General features: G+C 45.5%; 4 protein-coding genes across 6 annotated transcripts; 2 read left to right on the forward strand and 2 right to left on the reverse strand.

The window, feature by feature from the left end:
* Positions 1–4,670: 4,670 nt before the first annotated feature.
* LOC127760504 (dof zinc finger protein DOF3.1-like) lies at positions 4,671–6,129 on the forward strand. Its single transcript, XM_052284775.1, has one exon. The coding sequence runs from the start codon at positions 5,042–5,044 to the stop codon at positions 5,687–5,689; it is 648 nt and encodes a 215-aa protein (XP_052140735.1). The 5' UTR covers positions 4,671–5,041; the 3' UTR covers positions 5,690–6,129.
* A 484-nt stretch (positions 6,130–6,613) lies between these two features.
* LOC127760503 (uncharacterized) lies at positions 6,614–8,189 on the forward strand. 2 transcript variants are annotated; one of them, XM_052284773.1, is made up of 3 exons: positions 6,616–6,748; positions 6,848–7,680; positions 7,765–8,189. In XM_052284773.1, exons 2-3 carry the CDS (start codon positions 6,857–6,859, stop codon positions 8,051–8,053), a joined length of 1,113 nt encoding a protein of 370 aa, XP_052140733.1. In that variant the 5' UTR covers positions 6,616–6,748; positions 6,848–6,856; the 3' UTR covers positions 8,054–8,189. The 2 variants fall into 2 exon arrangements, with proteins under 2 accessions (XP_052140734.1, XP_052140733.1); XM_052284774.1 differs by having other exon boundaries at positions 6,614–7,680.
* Positions 8,190–8,290: 101 nt separating this feature from the next.
* On the reverse strand, positions 8,291–10,531 carry LOC127760502 (F-box/LRR-repeat protein At4g29420). The gene is made up of 2 exons (XM_052284772.1): positions 9,985–10,531; positions 8,291–9,479 (listed from the first exon to the last, which is right to left on the reverse strand). The coding sequence occupies exons 1-2, from the start codon at positions 10,496–10,498 to the stop codon at positions 8,632–8,634; spliced, it is 1,362 nt and encodes a 453-aa protein (XP_052140732.1). The 5' UTR covers positions 10,499–10,531; the 3' UTR covers positions 8,291–8,631.
* A 1,459-nt stretch (positions 10,532–11,990) lies between these two features.
* On the reverse strand, positions 11,991–16,124 carry LOC127761343 (uncharacterized). Of its 2 annotated transcripts, none has more exons than XM_052285632.1 (10): positions 15,490–16,124; positions 15,219–15,404; positions 14,564–14,673; positions 13,979–14,087; positions 13,635–13,790; positions 13,359–13,474; positions 13,031–13,197; positions 12,776–12,906; positions 12,495–12,678; positions 11,991–12,026 (listed from the first exon to the last, which is right to left on the reverse strand). In XM_052285632.1, exons 1-9 carry the CDS (start codon positions 16,081–16,083, stop codon positions 12,571–12,573), a joined length of 1,677 nt encoding a protein of 558 aa, XP_052141592.1. In that variant the 5' UTR covers positions 16,084–16,124; the 3' UTR covers positions 11,991–12,026; positions 12,495–12,570. The 2 variants fall into 2 exon arrangements, with proteins under 2 accessions (XP_052141592.1, XP_052141584.1); XM_052285624.1 differs by having other exon boundaries at positions 11,991–12,034.
* Positions 16,125–17,445: the final 1,321 nt, after the last annotated feature.

Genomic DNA, 17,445 nt, shown 5'->3' on the forward strand with positions numbered 1-17,445 from the left:
AAAAAAGAAGAAATCTATCCACCACAAAAGCATCACAAGTTGTCTCCTGTCTTTGTACAAGAGGGGTTTGCGATATATTTCGCGGGACAAAGAGACATTGGAGACTTTATGTTCTCTTTCCCCAACTTGGCCAAGTGGGGTTCAACATGTTGGCGTAGGATAGGAAATGCGATGTAGTCCTGTGTGGCGACTCTCCCCGGAGACGGTGATCGATGGATGGATACAGCGATGAAAGCTGAGTAGTTTTGGAGACAGATCGAGAGGCTGATTCCCGTACATTGGACCGTGGCAGTGCAAGGCAGAGCAGATACATGAATCTGATTACGATTTACGAGTTGCCGATTTCGTAGCTCTAATTTGCAGCCAGCCACTACAGTGAAATATAGAGAGGACCAATATATGATAGCAGCTGCAGCCTGCAGGCTCAACTCCTCCAATTGGTCAGATAATTATCTCGACAGAATGAACATGGCCAGATTCAACCTGACCCTCTCCCGCGACACCGCGAGGCCACAAACCGATCGAATTGGAGGGATATTGGGAGGTAAGGTGGAGCGAGATTCATTCATCGCCGGTGACCTCCTAGAGGGCCTTGAGGAGGAATAGGCATTAGGGCGTGGAGGTGGATGGACGTACATTACCATTACCACTGTCGATCGGCGCCATCGACAACAAGGCCAAGATTAGCTTCATGTATGAAACTTGATGATTCATAGATGAGGGACGTTATATGTACTCTTTCCATCTTTCGATGAGTGTGGGATGGGTGGGCCGTGATGGGCTTTTAGGTCAAGCTGCTAGCAAATTACTACGGTTTCAGCCCAATACATATAAATGACTTAGGGCTAGTTTTGTTTGAAGCTAAAACTTATCACACCAAAATATTGGTATTTTTAACGGTAATTTTGGCAATGTTTGGTTTGCTGCCAATACTACACAAAATGTTGTCAAAATGGTGATGCTAGCAAAAACTTGTCTATGTTTTGTATTGCCAATATTTTAGCATGGTTACAACCAAGCAAGCCTTTATAGATTTTGAGCTCCTCGGATCGTATTGTATGTGCTAGAAGCCCATCACCACCACTACTACTACCACTTATACAGTAGTCATAAGAGTATGTAGGCCCCATTTGTTTCTGATTATGATGCACATTTTAGCTCGGTTTTTATTAGCATATTTTTTAAACCGCTAAACTTTACATTTCATATGAAAATGTTCTAATTGCTATAAAATACCAAATAAGTCATTTTTTAATTTTTATAACAATTAAAACTTAATTAATTATACGCTCTTACGTTACCCTACTTAATTCTCATCTTCGTCTGTTTTATCAATTTAGCCATAGTGCAATACTCAGTACTCAATCATTTCTATTATAAGTGTAGTTGTGAGTTTATGTAGTTCACTCCTAGTACTCTCTGTTTTAAAAAAACAAACCATGGGTTTTCGTGTCCAACGTTTGACTGTCCGTCTTATATGAATTTTTTTATAATTAGTATTTTTATTGTTGTTAGATGATAAATCATAATTAATACTTTGTGTGTGACTTGTCTTTTTAATTTTTTTTATAATTTTTTAAAATAAAACAGACGGTTAAACGTTGGATACGGAAACTTTTTTTTTTCGACGGAGGGAGTACTCTCTAAGCCGAGTCCATGTGCGCGTTCGCTGACACACGTCTCCAACGCAAAAAATGGAGTACTCCTCCCGGTAGAAATGTACAGTACTCGCAGCTACTCCTGCGATACTGCGAGGTAGCGAAACGCCATCGTACGCACGCGCCGGCCGGGCGGCCGATCAGGAGGAGGCGCGACAGGATGGGACGCGACGCGACGCTCGCGCACCTCGGCACCTGTATATCCGGTGGTCGGCCCGTGCAGCCACCGCGAGCGTCCTGGGAATTCTTAAACGTTGCCACGTCTCTCGGACAAGATGGGAATAAAACTTTTTAAGTGTCTATCATATCTTGAATGTTTGAAAACTAATTATAAATATTAAACGTAGAATATTAATAAAACCTATTCTATAACCTTGAACTAATTCGCGAGACAAATCTATTGAGCCTAATTAATCCATGATTAGCCTATGTGATGCTACAGTAAACATGCGCTAATTATGGATTAACTAGGCTTAAAAAATTTGTCACGCGAATTAGCTCTCGTTTATATAATTAGTTTTATAAGTAGTACTTCCTCCATTCCTAAATGTTTAACGTCGTTGACTTTTTTAAACATGTTTGATCGTTCGTCTTATTCAAAAATTTTAAGTAATTATTAATTCTTTTTCTATCATTTAATTTATTGTTAAATATACTTTTATGTATACATATAGTTTTACATATTTCACAAAAGTTTTTCAATAAGACGAATGGTCAAACATATTTTAAAAAGTCAACGGCTTCAAACATTTAAGGAATGAGGGAGTATATGTTTAATACTCTAAATTCATCCGATATGACATGGGACTAAAATTTAGTCCCTAATTCAAACACCACCTCATTGCAACGATGTTACTACTACTCCTACTGTAGGAGTACTCGGCATGGCATATGCAGTTTGCTCTTTGTCTTGCAAACCTGGATGGCCTCCTCCATCGTTGTGCAATCGGTGCTGCACACAACTCACTCTGCCGCGTCCTGCTCCTGCATGAGGTCTGGGAGTGGGAGGGAGAGGCTGCAGCTGCCGCTGCTGCTGCAGAGGCTGCAGCTGAAGACCGGGCACTCAGGGGAATCTGGGCGGTTGGCCTCCTCTGCCGGTGGCAGCCACAGCCACAGGAGTGCAGCCGCAAACTGACAATTTCCTGCACTCCACTCCACTGATCCACAGCATCAGCCAGCCGTTGCCCAGTCCAACCCCTGCACTTTGCACTGCATCTGCATCTCCATCTGCATGCCACGCCACGACGTGCCTGCTGCTTGGCTTGGCTTGGCTTCTGTTGCCGTTTCTCTCTGCTGCTGCGACTTGCCAAACCCAAACCCCAGAGACAGAGAGAGAGAAGAGAGAGCTGTGAGATTGGTTGTATCGGACTTTGTCAGTTGGGCAGGAGCATATCTGTACGAGTTGATGCCTTTCCTTCCTTGTGTTTCATGGCGTGCCCTGCGACTCCAGACTAGCTCTACAGTAGTAGTACTGCCCTCCCTCTGGTCTGTCTCCCGGCCCAGCACGTTCAGATCATTTCAGTTACCACTCGAGTAAGAGCAAGTTTAATAGTATCCACCCACAGGCTCTAAATCATCTATAGTTAATTTAATAGCTAATAAATGCAATAGTTACCTATAACATATAAGTTATATAGTACACAATTAATACATAGTTTTCCTTAACATACGCACATGTATCTTGGAGCCATTGCTACAGCTGGCTATAAATCTATAGCCCGCTGCTCTTCTCTCTCTTCTTTTATCTTTTTAAAATATGTTTATAACTGGTTTGTAGTCTGCTATTAATTGTACCTGCTCTAATAATCCTAGATCAACGTTCCTTCTATACGCCGCTTTTAACAATACACAGCGTACACTACAGGAGTATTACTCATGTACTCCAGTTCACCATTCTGCATTTGTCTTCTCCTGCTCTGGTGCCCGGTTAACTGGCCAAATGTATTCCTATGCAAACTAAACGACATGCACTGCTAAATCAATCGTGGCATATCTAATGGAGTTCAATTACTTCCACGGACTAAGGCCATAATATTTTCTGATTGAGACGTAGATTTCATCTTGATATTTTAGCATATGTTTTTTAGACTCCTATATATACAATGAGTTTTAGTAAAAACATTCTATATAAAAGATGGAATAAAAAATTTTAAAGTCTAATCATACATTAATAAGTTATCTCGTTTTAGTCACGCTAAAATTCTACTATTATCTTTATCGAAACGTACGCTTGCGGAGTACGCGCGGGATGAATGTGGGCAAAACAGGCGATTCACGGTACACGTAATAGCCACTCCTCATGGTTGTTGTACGTCTATTCGATCACTCTGAGTACTGACCCCTGATCACTACTTCGATTCTGACCCGGCACCCCTTCCAATCGCATACTACACCCTACCCACCGTGTACTAATCGCGGTTGCTCTATTAATTCAAAACGAGTTTTATACGGTGCTCTGCAATATTTCCCATGTGATTATATATATAGCATTTTGGTAAGTGAATAAAATTGTTCTCTTCTCAAACACGTAGAAGGTTCGTACGTCAATTCATTACCAATAGTAAAAAGCACCATCAGACCCATCATTTCGGCATACTTGTAAACGGAAAATAATTTGTGAATAAAAATTTTATATATGTGTCTTAGCGATCTAAAAGCAAAAACTGAAAATAAATTTCGATGAAAAAAACCCCGAAATCAACTCCAGATTTAACGATCAAATATTCAAATTTTAGCTGATAAATATAAGCATAAGCAAAAAGATAAACACACAATTCTATAGAAAGAGTAGTAGGGGACTAAAAATAATGTGGTATTACTTGTAATACTCCCATCATGTTGTTGTGATGGGCTTAGTTAGCACTAAACTAATGACATTGATTGCATTGGCAATCAGGCACTGACACAAGGATCCGTATCCTTTGTCCTATAGTGCAGTACTCCTAGAGAGGTGAAGGAGAGAAGAGAATCAAACACTGATCAGCCATAGCTGCCGCAACATTCTGCAGCAACCCAACCAACAAACCCACCCTCCGCTTTGACTGGCGGTTTCATTTCAGCAACCCTGCAAGCCGCAACGCTTTTTGTCGCCTTCCCAAGAATAGAAGTCCGGACCATTCAAACCCAGTCCAGTCTCCCTCTCTGCCACCTGCCCCCACCTGTCCCTGCTGCCACACTGCGCCGCGACGCCATCGGAGAGCAGCTCGGAGCTCAGAGATGCTTCTTGTACATGTCCTCTCGCTCCATCTCTTCCACTTCCACCCACCTTGTCTTCTTCCTCCACCTCCTACTACTTATTTGCCTCATCACCGAGAACGCCAGTGCCAAGCTTCTTTGTCTTGTTGCGTTTCTTGAATCTTCATCTCTTCTTTTCTTTTCTGGTAATGGAGGTGGCGGAGGGGAGGACGGTGGCGGCGGCGGCAGGTGGTGGAGGATTGGGAGGAGGGGCGAGGACGGAGGCGGAGGGGTTGGCGTGCCCGAGGTGCGAGTCCACCAACACCAAGTTCTGCTACTACAACAACTACAACCTGGCGCAGCCGCGCCACTTCTGCAAGGCGTGCCGCCGCTACTGGACGCGCGGCGGCGCGCTCCGCAACGTCCCCGTCGGCGGCGGCACCCGCAACAAGGTCGCCCCGGCGCCGTGCACCGGCCGCCGCAAGCGCGCCGCCCACGCCGCGCACGCCGCGGCGCCGCCGCCGACGACGACGGCGTCGTCCGCGCCGCTGCCGCTCATGCCGCCGGCGGTGGCGTACGAGCTGCCGTTCCTGCCGCCGCCGCCGCCGCTGCCGCTGGCGGCCGTGGACCCCGACCGCCGCCTGCTCGACCTCGGCGGCAGCTTCACCTCGCTGCTCGCGCCGGCCCAGCTGCACAACGGCCACTTCACCACCGGCTTCCTGCTGGGCACCATGTCGTCGGCGCCGCCGCCGCCGCCGCCGCCGCCGGCCACTTCTACACCGTCTCCCGCGCCGGCCGCACACCCGCCGGTGTCGGACAGCATCTGGGCCATGGGGTGGCCGCACCTCTCCATCTAGGATCGTCGTCGTCGAGCTCTGATCACCATTGGCAACAACTCGCCACTAATCTAGCCATCACTCCCAAGTTTCATCTGGTGTGTTCGTAGTTGCACCAAAAGTTATCTTTTTTGAGGGGTTTCGGCCCAGTAGAAGAAGTCAGTAGCATAGTGTTAATCGCCTAGGTTAAGTAATCAAAGAGGGTTAATTAGGAGGGTTTACTCGAATTAAGATGGTTGATGCATGATAGCCATGTCAATCCGTGTCGTCTCTTGTATCAAAGCTTCAGAGCTTGGGCTATGAACATGATCCATGGTGGTTTTTAATTAATTGCCGTCCCTTTTTTTTTTTTTGTTGTGGTTGAGATGATGCATGCAGTTCATTTCGATCTTTGAATCCATGGAATTCCGGTTTACTGCTTGCGTTGAATGCTGATTGCCTCAGGCCTTCGAGCCCATCAGTTGGCCTAATAAGCCAAAGCAAATATCAAAATGATGTCAAAATATTAAAATTTGAATTTTTAACTTGATTTTAAATTTGATTTTAAGATATTTTTAATGTAATTTTTTTATTGTTGACTTTTAAATCGCTACGAATAAATATATAAAAGTTTTACCATGAATTAATTTATATTCTCTAATAAAATGGCTTATTAGAAAATATGGACAACCTATACGACTTTTCAATATTGTTACCACTAGATTATTTTTGGATGATTTTCTTAAGTTTGGGGTTAGACTTGTTTGATGTACAGGGCAAAAACCGCGATTCAAATCTGGGCCGGACCACTAGTATAGATTGCGGCCCAGACTGCATCTGGACTAAAAATCCTTCCAAAAAAAAAAAAAACAGCACGAGCTGCGCTATCTTGGTTTGGTTCAAACAGCACGATGATTTTAGTGGCTTTGTTGGCGCGAGTTGGGTGGTTTCCCGCGCTCGTAGCGTGGCAATGTTGCAGCGTGACGAGTCAACCAAAAATAGCTTGGGGGTCTCGAATCGCCGCACTTTAGCCGCAAACGGCCGACCGACTCGACTCCTCCCTCCATTTCGACTCGGGGCTCCGGCCGGCCTCTTCTTCCGGTGAGCCACCGACAATTCGATTCTTACATTTCGTGATCGATCGATTGATTTCGTGTTGTAATCTTGCGTGATCGATCATGGTGTGTCAATTAATGGCAGGGCGTGGTCATGGAGCCCCAGCCCGGCTCGCCGGAGACCGCCGAGCTGCCCGCGCCTATGGTGCTAGAGCCGCCGCCGCCGCCGTCAGATGAGGTGGCGGCGGAGGAGGAGGAGGCCGGCGTTAAGCCTGATAGGCAATCATCTTCATCGTCTTCGTCGTCGTCGTCGTCGGAGGAGAAGGAGGTGTCCAAGGACGTCGCGGTAGAGACCAGCGTCGTCGTCCCGTCGGTGGTCGCCGCCTCGCCGGACGATGAGGCCGCCGCCGTCGCTTCCGGTGACGGCGGGGACGTTATCAAACACGACGATGAGGCCGTGGTCAGACCGGACGATTGGGCATCGTGGCCGCAGCAGCCGGCTCAGACCGTCGACGACGTAGCGGCGGCGACGACGCAGGCGGCGCCGGAGATCCAGACGATGTCGCAGCAGCCGGCGGCGGTGGCGGGGTTCGATCCGGAGAGGATCCCCAAGTCCATCTTCCAGGCGAAGCCGCCGGGGTCGTCGTCGCAGGCGGAGTGGAGCGTGGCGTCGAACGAGTCGCTGTTCAGCATCCACCACGGCGCCCGGCCGTCCGGCGACCTCTGCGGCTTCTACGCCGGCGAGAGCAGGTCGCATTTCGACTACTTCTACGACGAGGCCATGGCCGGCGCCGCCGGCGACCACACGTCGGACTGGAAGCTGGCCACCGTCGCCGAAGGGTCGCCTGGTGGCAGCGCGCGGTCGGACGCCACCGACGGCGGCGGCGGCGCGGCCAAGCAAAAGGCGGCCATCGACTTCCGCCGCCACGAGAGCGGCTCCGCCGGCAGCTCGAGCAACTTCTCCTTCGCCTTCCCCATGTACGCCGCCGACGACGCCATTGTCGTCCTCTTCATCATCATCATCACGAGAAAGAAAACTAACCCCCCTCATCTCCATTGCAGATTGGCGGAGACGACGACGTCGCCGAGGAAGAGGGACTACGGCGGGATGTACCATCCGCTGAAGAAGGAGGCGGAGCAGCAGCAGGCGGCGTCGCCGGCGTCGGCGTTCGAGGAGATGACGACGGAGGAGGAGCGGCGGCGGCGGCGGAGCTGGTGGTGCTGCTGCTGCGGCGAGTGCTGCGGCTGCTGCTGGTTCGCCTGCTCGTGGTCGTCGTGCTGCTGCTGCTGCCGGTGGCGGTGGTGCAGCCGCTGCAGCTGCAGCTGCCCAACCTTCTGCCGCCGCAACTAGTGCCTCTCTGCTCCTGACCAAGACATTTTTGGCGGGAAAAGATGAAGGGAAAAAACCGAGACCAACTCGGCTAATCCTGAGACAGCCATAGTTAAATTAATTATTGCTACCAGATTAGGCACCACTGCATGAGAGGATCATATCATATGTATGCATGTGCAGATGGGTAAAAAGATGAAGATGATATTGTTCACTGTTGACAAGGAAATGTTATGCTAACCTGCAGATGGGCTGAGGTAACAAACAATATCCTGGTATCCAAGAGAAAAGTACATATTCTAATGTAGGAGTATATAATTCCAACATTAAGTAGGATGTACAAGCACAGAAAACAACCAAAAGTTAGTTATCTTGGCACATTTGCGCACAGTTGCTATGGGCAAACAAAGCCCTATGAGCAAATTGAGCATCCATCTGCTCACCAACATTAATCAGTACTACTAGCAATAGCAAGCCTAACAGAATAACATCTTGCAATACTTTAGAAGAGGCTACTATGTTAACAAAAGGTGCGAGATGTAGTGTTAGTCCTGTCACATGTGATCCTTTATCTTCATGTTGATGCACATATGCAGGGATTAGTTCCAGGTACCCCATTGCCATCTGATCCCCGGATACCTTAGCGTCCAAACTGATGTCGCGGCTTGGCGGATATCATTGCTGGAGTCGGCATGGAAAAGAATGGTCACCTCGCAAGATGGAGCACAGTTATTAAACAAGGGTGCAAGATGAGGAACATCCTTCAATGGCGGTAGATGAAACAGGAGTCTCCTCAAACAGCTTCTAAACTGGTTGCTGGTGCATAACATCAGGCAATGCGTCATTTCACATGAAAACCGAGGGGCCAACTTGACTTCGCTGATGCCGGCAAACAGCTGAAGAAGATACTCGGGCTTCACTGCTTCAAAAAGTTCATATTTGTTTGTAGAAGTGGGCAGCTCAAGTTCTAATGTAGTGATATCATGATTCTCTGCAAATACTTGCAAGAGGGACTTTAGATCCAATGACTCTATCCACAGATTTTTCAAACTCACAAGGCCATCGGCTTGGACATTTGGTCCAAGTTTATCAACTGTTAACTTCAGAGTAAACATGGATGGGGTATCCAAAATGAGCATATCTGGTCGAACACATTTCAGCTCAAGACGAACCAAGTTAGGCGCACGGATTGTTAATGACCGTGGAACATTTGATACCTCCCAGTGGCAAGTCTTTAGTTGATGAAGGTGAATCTTAGGGTCCTTGAGCCCTCCAACTCCAATAAGATTGAGGATCTGAAGGCAAGGGAAGCACTCATTCAATTTGTTGAGATCCTCATCATCTAATCTAATGAACTCAAGTGTCAGATGAGTCAGATTAGGCATTATCTTTAGCCCGTCAACGGATAGCCATGCGTTTTTCAGACGCAATTTCAAAAGACTATGACCTGCATGTATAGCCGAAGTTTCAATCTGAGACCATACCAAGGTGGACCAAATTGACTGTTGAAATATCAAGAACTGAATGACATATAAAGTGTATGCACATTTACTATGCATTCCAGCATCAGGTAAGCAAGATCAAGTTTTCACATGATAATGTTATGAGTACAATAGATTCTATTACTTGTTTCTCATCGTTCATGGCCATCTTTTTATTCAAACTTCCAAAGTGGGCTGGTGATTGGCGAGCAGCAAGAATAAGCTAAATTTTCGGAGGATAATAAGCCACACTTTCTTAAGCATTATGCACAAGTGAAATACAATTGCACACACAAACTAAAATCTAATATAAGAGCAACAGGTTTAACCATAAATTTCCTTTGTGCAAGCATTTGCTTATGTGAGAAGCTAACTCTACCACGAGATTTTCAAACAAACAGAGCAATGATATCATCACAACAAGGAACATGAAACAAGCAGTAAAAAAATGCAGAGATAAGAGAGAATTACAGAAGTGGGAGATGACAGGAAGCGCCTCCGCCTTCCGCCAGCACGACTGCGGCCAGTAGTCGGCGACGTCCACCTCCCGGAGAGCGTTGCCGGCGGCGGTGTCCGCCCACGCCACCACGGCCTCCCGGGCCGTGAGGTGGAGGTCGCCGCCCTCGTCGAACTCCCCCTCCTCCACCCACGTCGCGTCGTCCGGGTGGCCCCACCCCTCGGACGCGTCGAGCTCGAGGGAGCGGAGGTGCGGCCCGAGGAGGGACGCGGCGTTCCCGGCGGCCGCTCGGATGGCGGAGCCGCCGGGGGGCCCGCCCCCGCCCCCTCCGGCGAGGGCGACGGAGCGGCGCCGTGCGAGCGCGGCGGCGCGGAGGCGGACACGGGAGCAGGCGTAGGAGGCGGCGAGGAAGGCCCGCGAGGCGAGGCGGCACGCCGCGATGTCGGCCCCGTCGGCGACGCGGCCGAGGACGTCGGCGGCGATCGCCGCCGGTAGAGAATCGAAGGGGTCGCCGCCGTCTGCTGACATGTGTAGCCCGCTTTGCCTTCTCAGCTTCTCATATGTTCGGCTCACGGAGAAAACGAATTCCCCCTGTTTTTAAATATACGTTATTATTAATTTTTTATGACTTTTATTGATTGTCCTATTTAAAATTTAATAAAAATACAACATAAGAAATGATATATATACAGGGTTCAATTTTTCGTTTTCAGCGTTTCTATCGGAAGGTGCCGATACACCTTTCGGAAGTTTCGGTCCGAAATTTTAAACAAAATTTAGTCAAATTTAATCAAAATATTATCAAATTCACAGTAAATGAAAAAAAATTAAAAATATTGACCGAAATTATATCATATGGGGAGGGGGGGGGGGGTTCGAATAGAACCTTTCCAGAATTTTGAACATGTACATATAGTCTTTTAATAAGATGAAGGGGCATGAATGGTCAATTGTCATATCCAAAAAGAGCTGGTAAATACTACACATGTCTCAAAAAATAGAAATATTTGGTAATGAATATGGATAAATTCTTGTCCAGATAAAAGTTGGTGTATTTTGGAATGGAAACATCCGTTTGTTAATATTTTTATGTGCATATGTTCACTCTTTTTATGTCCTCTTATGGATTGTAGAGTTTTGAACAGGTATGCAAAATATATACATAATCGCATCTCTAATTTTTTTCTAGTTATTTCCGTATAGAACTGTTATCCAACACTATATGGACTCAAGATTGAATACGAGAAAATATATAGTATCCAAATCTCCTTTTCTTTTTTAGTTCATATATTCAGTTATTCACACTTCAGGAAGAAAAAGGTTTGCGATAAAACGTACATCTATTAAACTTGTTACTTTTACTCAGTAAATATTGTCTACTACACCAATTTACTCCGTACCAACAATTAAATTATAAAATCCTCCATATAGTGATAAAAGGATACTCTGACATAGAAATTTATCATATTGAGCGGTGCTAGCATTACTTCCTCAAACAAAAAAAAACAATCCTGAGTACTTTCGTAGTATCAATCAATTTATCAATGGCACAGTGATTCGTGTATCTTCTGTATAATGAGTTTGTACCTTAAAGCTTCACTAATTTATCAATCTGGAAATTTAGGGGATTCGACAAAAAAAAATGCATACTTTCTCAAACTATCCTGCATTTTGCTTCTAATTTTGCTCCCTACAAAAGTTTCAAAAACTCTTCGGTATAGCCATCAGTGATAGTTTGAGAATTTAGCATTAGCTACAAATTTTCACACAAGAAAAGATCTGACAACATTTCATTGACGCATGGGTAGCTCCAATCACAATTGAGGATGAGGAACTACATCAACTTTGGTAGTTTGGTTGCCTCTTCCCATCTGCTTGTTCTTTAAGAGAACCTCTCTTCTCTTCTGCATGAGATATGTCAATTGAAGAACTCATTCAGCTAAGCTGCGTCCCCCACAACTATAAAACCCAATGTGGGAGTTTCAGTAAATGAATACTCTATATCTTGTAAAAACACCAACAACATGGCTTTGCAGACTGCGATCCAATTTCCAACCTGCAAGTCTACCATAAAAGAGAAATAAAAACAGGTTTCTCAATCAGGTGTGCATCACGCAAGTGTTCATCATCTATACTACTATAAAAAGAAAGTAGTGGTGGTGCTGAGTCTTCAACCATCACTGACATGTGGGACAAGATATTGGGATTTGGGTGAGTATAGTCGAACTGCAGCTCTTTAATTTTCTAAGCATAGCATTTTTGTTTGTTCTTTAAGATGAAAGGTCTTGTTTCAACCAATTAAAAATATTTTCAACAAGGACTTAATTTTGCTATTTTTAATAATCCGTTGCGATCAAAGGGCATTTGGCTAGTATTGGAAATGCCAGAACAAATACATCAGTATGCAACTTCGTGCTTTATATCACAAAGGTGAAAAGAATGTTCTTTTCCAGTATATGAAAATCTCTGCAATCAAAGGACAAAGGACAACAGTAAATATAGAGCAAAAGGCATAAATAATCACCTAGTAGTCAGGAAATGAGGGCAAGATGAAGCATTTGAAATCCTTGTGGTTTCTTTTGGATGAACAGAACTGACAATCAACACAGCTCCAGCACGCAGATACATTCGATATGAGGAGTGTGGGGGAACATATCTACAGGTATTACAGTCTTCAGCTCGTAGCATCCTTTCAAATCTTTTTCCTCCTGTAGACAAATTAAGTATTTAATTGAAGTGGCTATGCACTAAGAGCTAAAATAATGTGAAGTAATGGGTATCTTCAATAATAGGACAAAAACATACCACACCATGACATAAGTAATCCAAATCCCGTGCACAGGTAGCTGGATTACATGAAACGTACACTATTCGAGGGGCTTTAACTTCTAGTAGCCACTTGATTAGCTTCATGTGCATCCCTGGCCGATTAGGATCTGCAAATTTAATGATGTCTATTAGGATCTAGCAAAGCAGTGAAAGCATTGTAGATTCTACTCATCAGGGATAACTCGAATTGCTACAAAAAATATGTACTAACAGATATGTGCCAAGACAAACCTGATATGATTATGTCAGGTTTCGGAAATTCCTTCCCAAATGTTTCATTGATTTTATTAAGGTCTCCCTGAACAAATGTAGCATTGCTGATACCATTCAGCTTAGCGTTCTTTTGAGCATCTGAAATGGCTTCAGGAACTACTTCATATCCATAGACATGCTTTGCCCTGGTCAAATCAGAAGAACATCTAATCATGCTTTTCAATAAATGGGTGACCGAATGACGAATGCTCAAAGTTTTGTGCTAAGACTTGAAACAAATGAAAAAAAATGGCCTCACATAGTAGCAACTGCTCTCCAACAGCATTATAATAGTGAGAAAATTTACCTTCTAGCAAGGGTAAGACCAATGGTTCCGGTTCCACAGAACAAGTCAAGGATAATCTCAGAGCCATCTCCCTTAAGCCCAGCAGATTCCCCAATAAGCTTGTACAGAACATCAGCCTGCAGTACATGCAACCATGCAGGAAAAACTGTTGGAAATGCTCAAGCACTAGACACCAAAATTTTAGCATCACGTGGAAATAACTGATACATGAACTGGAATGTAAGTCACATGACATAGATATGTCAATACTTCGAACCTAACAGAGCATTAACAAACCTGTTTTGTATTAGTCTGGAAAAAGGAGTTGGCAGATATCTGGAATGTAAGTCCTCTCAACATCTCTGTAATGGTTGGTTTCCCATACAAGGTATATTCTTCTTCCCCCACAGATGTATTGCCAACAGACGTATTCACATTATTCATGATACTGACCTACATCAACACTACAGGCATATCAATATTGTAGGAAGAAGTAATTAATTATTTATTTGGCTTAAAACCCAACGGGATTTCTGTACAGTAGAACTCTGAGTGACATAATAGTCAGTACATGAAAAGTATTTTAAACATTACACTGTTCGACATAGTACACTTAAAATGAGAAGGCACCAATTACATACCACTTCTGGTATTTTTGTGATATTGTTAACAAGAGGCTCCAATAGCTCTGGCTTATAACATGATGTGACAAAATTAACCATGACTTCTGGAGCTCCAGTGGTGATATTTCTGGAAAATTAACAAAAAACCAATGTTCAAAAGTGTTCATCATGCAAAAAAAAAAAAGGTAAGAAAAGAAATGTTCAATTGGTAACAAAAGGTTAAAAATTTATTTGTTTGGGGAGGGAAACAACATGACTTGTTTGGTCATCCCTGTCCTATCAAATAAATTTACTTTTAACTGAACAATTATAGAGAATGTGTTTGTAGACCGAGATATTTGGCAGCAGCTAATGAAGCCAAATGCACTAACTTCAGTAACATGTTTAAATACCAAAATGATGCTGTACCAATGATCAAAAGATTTGCTCTGTTGTAAAAGAAGTTCATCAATATCCTAGTGCTAGAAATATAGTGCCCATGACTGTAAACCGAATAACATCTGCATGCACTATAGTCTTTATAGATATACTGCTACATGGTAAAAATGCAGGAGGGCATCATACATTCATAGGTGGAACTCACAATCAGATAGGACACCATACCTTCCAGTTCTTATCATAAGATGTTTGAGAAATCCAACATGCTTGTGCACATCATAAGGTGTGAGACCAAGAGCTGGATCCAACCATGTTTCTTGAACAATGGCAAGAACCTGTAAAAATCAGCAGATAATAAATTAAACATCAAAAGGAAAGTCCTCAGAACCACTCTGCTCACTAGTTTGACAATTGCTTCCAACTCCAAATAATTAGCACGATGGTCCAGGCAATGTATCTGTGTACGTACTTAAACTGACTCTCAATATGTGTAGCTTTATGCGGCATGACACAAGCAATTTAGCTTTTAAATAATTATCATGTTACGCAGTTCTACTTATATCATTTTGTGACAATCATAAACAATACCATCCTAGCAACACAAGTGAATAGTGTTTGTTTGTCCAAAGTATGTTATTCCAATGCACAATCTCGTTAATTGGTGTCAACAGCATGCTGCCTAAGCTGCTCTTGTTGGGAAGTTATACAAAGGATGTGTTGCCAATGCAACTTCAAGCTAGCCAACCAAATCTAACTATAAATGTTAAATAGTGGTGATGCTGCAACCACCAAGTAACACAATTCAACAAAATCTAAAATTTTAAATCTACAACAAAATGGACATAATCCAATACATCATTATTGACCTTTTCTTTTTTACCTTATCTGCCGGCTCGCTCTGCAGCAAGCATTTCTCGACATGCAGCACCTTGTCGAAGAACCCTGGCGCGTGCAATCCAAGCGAATAGCCATCACCTTCAACTTTTTCCTCCTTCACCACCTCATCATCCTTCTCCTCCTTCCACTCTCTTTGCATCCATCTCTTTGTTCCAAAAGAGAACTCCATCTGGAAACAAGAGAAAAAACAACTCATCTTTTGCGCCAAAAACCCCCCTCCTAAACCCTCCTAAACCCCCACACCAGAAATTCACCTTGTTCCTGTACCGAAATATCTCGTCGCACGGCACGATGGGTTTCAAGATAGCATCGGGCTCCGAGCTCTCCATCTTCCGGGGATCGAACTTGCCAAAGTTCACGAGCAGCTCGCGGACCTGGAGGTGCTTGTGGCGGATCTGCGCGGCGTACGCGAGGGACTGGGCCTTGCAGCCGCCGCAGTCGGCGGCGAGCGGGCATGGCGCGTCGACGGCGTCGCGGTGGGGCTCGAGCGTCCGGAGCTTGGCGGCCTCGGCGAAGGCGCCCCGGCGGATGCGGCGGACGCGGGCGAGGAGGCGCTCCCCGGGGAGCGCGCCGTCGCAGAGCAGGACGAAGGTGGAGCCGTCCACCCTGCAGACGCCCTTCCCCTTGAACGCGAGCCCCTCGCATGTCAGCTCGAGCACCTCGTTGCGCTTCGGGAAGTAGCCCTTGCGGGGCGGGGGAGGCGGCGAGGTGGTGGGGGTAGGCGCGGGGGGTTCCGGGGAGAGGGCGGCCGCGACGGCGAGAAGGCGGCGGCCGCGGTGGTGAAGCGGGAGGCGGCGGCGGAGCGGGGAGAAGGCGGCGGCGGCGGCGGCGGCGGCGGCCGTGGCCATGAGGGCGGCGGGTGGTGGCGCGGTTCGGATGGAGAATGGACGGTGGAGATGGCGCGGAGGGAGAGAAAACCGACGATGATGCTGGTGTCACCGGTGGTAAGGTGCTCTGTCCAAGAGGACCCACTTGACAGAATCACAGAAGTCACATTATGGCCATGAACCCTGCTGTTTAGCAAAATCATTACTACTCGGAGTACTACCTTTCGAAATGGGGAATCTTTTCAAATACTCCAATTTGGATTGTTTAACGTGAAGTTTCCATGAAGTTACTTGCTCAAGTTTTGGTCACGCTTTCTAGAAACCTCTGCTCCCTCCATCTCAAAATATAATAATTTTTAACTCTACAATTTATCCAAAAAATATAACAATTTATCCACCAACATTATCTTCCCAACCAATCATAACCCTCCACCATTCATTTTTCCTAGTTCCCACCTACCTCCACTACTCATTCAATCACAACCCTACACCATACACTTCTATCTACTTTCTTAATAACGGTATCCAATTATAAAACTTCTTATATTTTGGGACGGATGGAGTAAGTGAGTTTGAGAGGAGAGGAAAAGAGAAGATTGAGAAGATACGCAAAACGAGACGAGCTATTAGCGCATGATTAATTAAGTATAAACTATTTTAAACTTCAAAATAAGATTAATATGATTTTTTTAAGTAACTTTCGTATAGATTTTTTTTGTAAAAAATACACCGTTTAGTAGTTCAGGAAGCGTGCGCGCAGAAAAACAAACAAACTTTCTCACAATCTCCTTGGGCCGAACGCAGTAGATTTATCACTAAATAAACTATCGTAAAACTTCTTAGATTTCTCACTATCGATCATGTGAGAATGATGTTACTAGATTTATCACTAAATAAACCATCGTAATATGCTACACCGTTTATTAAAAGTAATTCTCTCCCTCCCTTCCCATACGCACGCACGCCATCGACGACAACCGAACGGGAGAGGTGGTGGCAGAGGCGGAGAGGGTGGAGCGGGAGGGTGTGGTGGCGGCTCGTCAACCACCATGGCGTCGCAGCCACGCTCGTCACCTTCGCCGACATCAAACGCCCATGTTGCACGCTCTGCCGCGGTGTCCTCATTGTCTCATCCTGCGTCGCCACCGCCATGCTGCTAGCGGTTTCCCTCGATGACCTCCTCACCGATGCCGGCATGGAGACGGTCTACACTCCCTCCTGCACCTCCGTGTGCTGCTCCGGAGCTATTGTTTGTGCGCACCTTCGGCACCGACCTCTCCCTTTGCTTATTCCCCGTGACAGTTGGTTGGTCTGCAATGGCGTTGTTGTAGCGATTCTTGGACGGCCATAATAGCCACGTCCTACTTGCAGTTGCTCACCATC

The sequence above is a fragment of the Oryza glaberrima genome, chromosome 1 (genome assembly GCF_000147395.1).
Source record: "Oryza glaberrima chromosome 1, OglaRS2, whole genome shotgun sequence".
Taxonomy (NCBI): domain Eukaryota; kingdom Viridiplantae; phylum Streptophyta; class Magnoliopsida; order Poales; family Poaceae; genus Oryza; species Oryza glaberrima.